A 5258-nucleotide genomic window follows, 5' to 3' on the forward strand; every position below is an offset into this window, starting at 1 on the left:
GGTTGGGGGGGGGGTGCAGGGAGAGAAAGAGAGTTGAAACCGTTCAAGCAACTATACAAATAAACAGACAGACAGACAAACAGACAGACTGACTAACAGACAGACAGACAGAAAAGACAAGACAAGACAGGACAAACCATCACCTGGAGATATAGAGGATCTCGCCTCCTCTGTACAGCCTCATCATCTGGTTCTTGCTCATGATGTCGTGAAAGTAGCCCTTCTTCTCGTTGGGAAAGAAGATGTCAGGCACCCACACGTTCTTGATGTTCTCCGAGTCAAAGTCCATCATGCTGAAGCCGTTCTTGTCGAACATTTTCTTAGAGAACTCTCCGTAGCGAGAGTCGGTCCATCGTAGATGGAGAAGAATGCCGACTGTGAAATCCTGGGGATTTATCATTAACATTAATTTTTGTTAAAGGTCGATAGAAACTTAAAGTAAAAAAAAAACAAATAGCAATCTTCGAATTACAAAGTTTATCTGACATTGTAGGCTGGTTTCAGTTACTAACACCATGAGGTCAGAAACCAATGTTCTACCTGCTCAGTCAAAACCGTATGGGTTTTTTTAGTCGTTTTCAAGATATTCAAAGAAATGCATTCGAAAAAGTTTGACATATTGTGAAACTCAAAATTTTGAAAGTCCATTATGCTGAAACATTTCTTGTCGAACATCTTCATAGAAAATTCTCCGCAGCGAGAGTCGGTCCATCGTAGATGGAGAAAAATGCCGACCACGAAATCCTGGGGATTTTTCATTAACAGTAATTGTATTAAAGGTCGATAGAAACTAAAAGCTATGGAATCAACCATTGCTTGGAACTCGTCAACATCTACACACTTCGAGATGTGCTTTTTTCAGGGGACGGGGCGCTTATGGGAATGCCCCTTGTGTGCAGTGATGTCGGTCCTTCCTACAAGTAACAAGTAAGAAACTAAAAGCAAAATAAAACAAATCACTACTTTTGAATTACAAAGTTCTATCTGACATTGTAGGCCGTTTTGAGTTACTACGAGGTCAGAAACAAAATGTTTTATCTTCTCCATCAAAATCGTTAGATTATTGTTTGGAGTCGTGTTATCAAGATATTCGAAGAATTGTATTCGAAAACGTACGACATATTGTGAATATAAAAAATTTGAACGTCAAATTTCTCAAAACTAGGTACTGGGTAGATAGAACTTTGTAGTTATTTGGTACCGAGTTGTTAATGTTCAATAATAACTAAAGACAAGATCAAACAAAAGCAACAATATTATAATTGTTCTTTTCATTGTTTATGCAGGAACTGTGGGTTTGTAGTGTCAGGCACAGTTAGGTATTGCACACACACACACACACACACACACACACACACACACACACACCCACACACACACACACACACACATACACACACACACTCACACACACACACACACATACACACACACACTCACACACACACACACATACACACACACACACACACACACACACACACACGCAAACACAAATACTCCCACAGACACAAACACAAACACAAACACACACACACACACACACACACACACACACACACACACACATACACACATACATACACACACACACACGCACAAGGCAGAGGACAAGTCAACGCCACGCTAGTCTGTCCCTGAGCACCTCCTCTGAAGGAAAGCGTTCTCACAATACGCCCACAATAACCCTATCTTGTCCTTTTTATGGCTGTATTGAAAAAGCATTAAATTTCAGCTCAGTGGGTGGTTGGTTTTCGCATGCTCTGGTATGGCCTGCTCATTTTTTCCTTTCAAACATCTGTGTCCTTATCTCTCTTTCTCTTTTTGGTACCTGACTTTCCAATTAAATCTCAAAGCATCTAATTTTCTGATGGCATAAATTTTGTGTTGCCGGGGTCAAAAATACGTACAAAAGAAAAAAGAAAATCCAATACTTTATCATTTGTGATAAATGCATATCTACATACACAAGCACACAGCGTCCAGAAATATTTCCCACAATTCCCCACCGACACAGATAACTGACTCGCTGTCGCCGGTTGCCCCTGTATGTACGTACTCTATGTTTGACCCTGGGTTATCATATAGGATGTAGAGTGTGGTCAAAAATTTGTGGCGCAACTTATTGTCAAATATGTCCTCTACTATTGAACATAAACTCCCCAGCATTTGCACAGTGACTTGAATCAATTTGTCTTAACAGATCAATATTTTTGAAAAGACCTGTTAGCTCTATTCTAGAAAATTCCTTAATAAATAGACCTACTAATAAAAAATCCTAGTGGGTGGCTTCTACTAATTTTAAAAGGTTTACTGCTGGGACGATATCGCTTTTAAAAACAAGTCTGTCATTTTTTTGTAATCGCGAAATTATCTGTATTGAACGCATGTTTTGAGAACTTCTAATGCAAAACAGAGTTTACTATAAAATTAATTTCTTGCAACTAGTTTTGCCACTAAAAAGTATCATTGGTGAGCTGTGATGTAGGCCATATGCGTATACAAAACGTGGATTAGAAGCGGGAAGTGGTGTGAACAATTCCCATTTTCCACATGAATGAGGTTTGTAGTATTATATATAAAATTTATGAAGAAAAGTTTGTTTAATCTAGCCTCAACTGTAGTTGGAAAATATGACTAAGTTAAGACAAATTGAGACAAACTGCTGTGCAAAGTATGGTTGACATTGATTCACCCGTTAAAAAGAATGATTTGAGGATAAGTTGCGCCACGAATCTTTGGCTGCACTATAGTAGAACAGGCAAAACCCCAGAGAAATTCTCAGTTGTATTACATTTTTTGCCTATGACGTCAGGCTGTTCTTTGTCCCTCCCTTGTAGAAAAAAACTAGGGCTGTCAAACAAAGAACATGGCGGACAGCTATCCAGAACTCAGGACAAGATTTTCTAGCTATACTATTTCTCTGTGGAGATGACAAGGCAAATATTGCGTGAAAGAATTACAATAGAAAAGTAAAGAACATTGTTCTTTTCACCTTGTAGCTTTCTAAACTTTCCCCTAAGATCCAGTTCACGCGCCAACCATTCCCTTTGACTAAATCGACTTCTTCACCGCGGAGAACAGAGACTGATGATTGCCCAGGGAAGTGGGAAGTGGCAGCGGAAGAAAAAATCTAGAAGACAATAGCGCAATGACGTCACACTCGTTTGTGACGTTGAAGAGGGAAGTCAACACATCCGGATTTCCAACAAAGGGAGAAGAGAGCAACGCAGGCTTGTGTCTAAATAGCATGTCAATTTCTCCCCGTTTGTCAAAACCATTCTGTCTCTGTAGCATCATGGAATTGTTTGAGCTCACGGGATTTATCGTTTGTTCATTATATCGATTTGATTGCTACATGAAAGATTTTCCTCAAAGGTAACCCATTTTGTGTGTCACAAACGGGCCCTTCAGATCTGACACTTCCGGTTCAATTTGGTTTGTTTCTGAGAGCCGCCACAAATTTGTCCTTTCTGTGAAACCAGCTGACTTTGACTAATAGACTTAGGCCAATATCCTTGATGGACGATAAGCCACCTGAAAGTGTGAACAACACAAAATTCTTTTCTCTGTTTTTAAAATTTCTTTTAATCAAATTATTAGCAACAAATGATGTTTGGTGTTATGGGCAGCTCGGAATCTCGCCTTATTCATGTGTGTGTTTACGGATATGATAATGGATCTTGTTTAATGTTCAAGAGCCAAGGAATGTTTTAAATCAGCCAAGGAAACTGAGTATCGCGTTTTGTTTTTTGTTTTTTTAAAGGAAAAAGCCTCGAGTCCTGGTTTTTTTCCACTGTTCGCAAAGATTCACTTTATAGGGACGTGAATAGCGAACGAAGTTACTTGAATTCACAAAGAAAGGCGGATTATTCCTGCCTTTCGTCGCCAAATGTAAGAGGCCTCACCATTGATATTTCTACACTGGCGATTCCTAACCCCGAGAGGGATTTCTAAAGCAGCTAAAGAGAGAATTGAAGTAGCGAAGGAGGGAGGGTTTCGTTTCGGTTATCAAAAGTAAAAACGTTCCTCTTTTCAGTGAGCACTATCGCACAGGAAAAACAAAATCTTTGAAGCTTTTTTCTTTTGCTCGAATGCGCATTACACCCAAAGCTGTAGGGAGGTAGAGGCACTTCTTACCAATTATAGCCAGTTTTGATAGAGTTGGTAATGTATTCAGGTTGATGTTGAGTAGCTTGGGGGATTCAGGGAGGCTTAGGTTATATGTTAAGGGAAATTATCCCGCATTTTCAAAGAGAAACATGTCACCCATGTATGCTGTCCGATGTGATGTTTGAATGAGATAACTGTAGATAATCTGTTTGTTTCCTGCATTATGCAATGAGATTCAACGTTGTGCATATTATCATAGACGTTAACATTTTTGCATAAAAAAGTTTTTGTAGCAAAACACACCAGGAGACGATACCACGTTTTGCCAGAACCCTTTGCACTTGTATAGCCGCCTCTGGTGTGTGGATAACACTCTAAGATGTGTCGATAATATTTATTTGACCTTTTCACGGACATTTGCAGCATGTCCAGTGACAATTAAAACATGTTATGTGCCAGGATCTGGACAGCTGAAATACTTTAGGAGGTGGGTTACTTCCACCATGCAGGTCACTATAATCAAGTGATGAATTGGTCACTTTAAAGGACAAGAGGGCTAACCCAGATTTAGCAGGTTTCTAGAAATCTTGATCCACACCAAAAGTGGGCATTGACCGACTTATAGGAGAAGTTTTGGTTTCATTGGTGTGTATATTTGTTTGGTTATAGAGAAAACTCTCCTGTCTTTTAAAGAAACTGAACATGGGGCAAAATCTTTACCTTCGATGTTCTCAAAACAGCATTTTTCGGGATAGCCCCCTTGTGCTTAAAAGGGACCAATCATAATATACAACATCACGGCAAATACAACAGTAGGTCTCACCATGCTAGCCTCGTTGACAGCGTCGATGCTGGAGACATACAGCTGGACCTGGATCTTTGCCGCCTCCACTGAGGAAGGGAGGAGAAAGGAAGGGGGTGTTGTACATGTAGTTGGTAGGTGAGAAGGGAGGAGAGAGGATGAAGGTGTAATTGATAGGGGGAAGGGAGGAGAGAGGAGGAGGGTGTTAATGGTGGGAGGGAAGAGGGGAAAGAGGAAGAGGGTGTTGTAGTTGGTGGGTGGGTTGGTAGGTAGGTATTTAGGTAGGTTGGTAGGTAGGTAGGTAGGTAGGTAGGTAGGTAGGTAGGTAGGTAGGTAGGTAGGT

At 40.3% G+C, this 5258-nt stretch overlaps 1 protein-coding gene across 1 annotated transcript in view; it reads right to left on the bottom strand.

Annotated features, from left to right (window-relative positions):
- The window catches only part of LOC101853764 (glycine receptor subunit alpha-2), a gene marked incomplete at its 5' end in the record, with an annotated part of 16640 nt that extends 11536 nt beyond the window's left edge, over positions 1-5104 (bottom strand). The window contains 2 exon segments of the mRNA XM_013079217.2: positions 144-385; positions 4937-5104. Coding sequence (XP_012934671.1) covers positions 144-385; positions 4937-5104 — 410 coding nt within the window.
- Between the last annotated feature and the right edge of the window lie 154 nt (positions 5105-5258).

This window comes from Aplysia californica, unplaced genomic scaffold (genome assembly GCF_000002075.1).
Source record: "Aplysia californica isolate F4 #8 unplaced genomic scaffold, AplCal3.0 scaffold00045, whole genome shotgun sequence".
NCBI lineage: Eukaryota > Metazoa > Mollusca > Gastropoda > Aplysiida > Aplysiidae > Aplysia > Aplysia californica.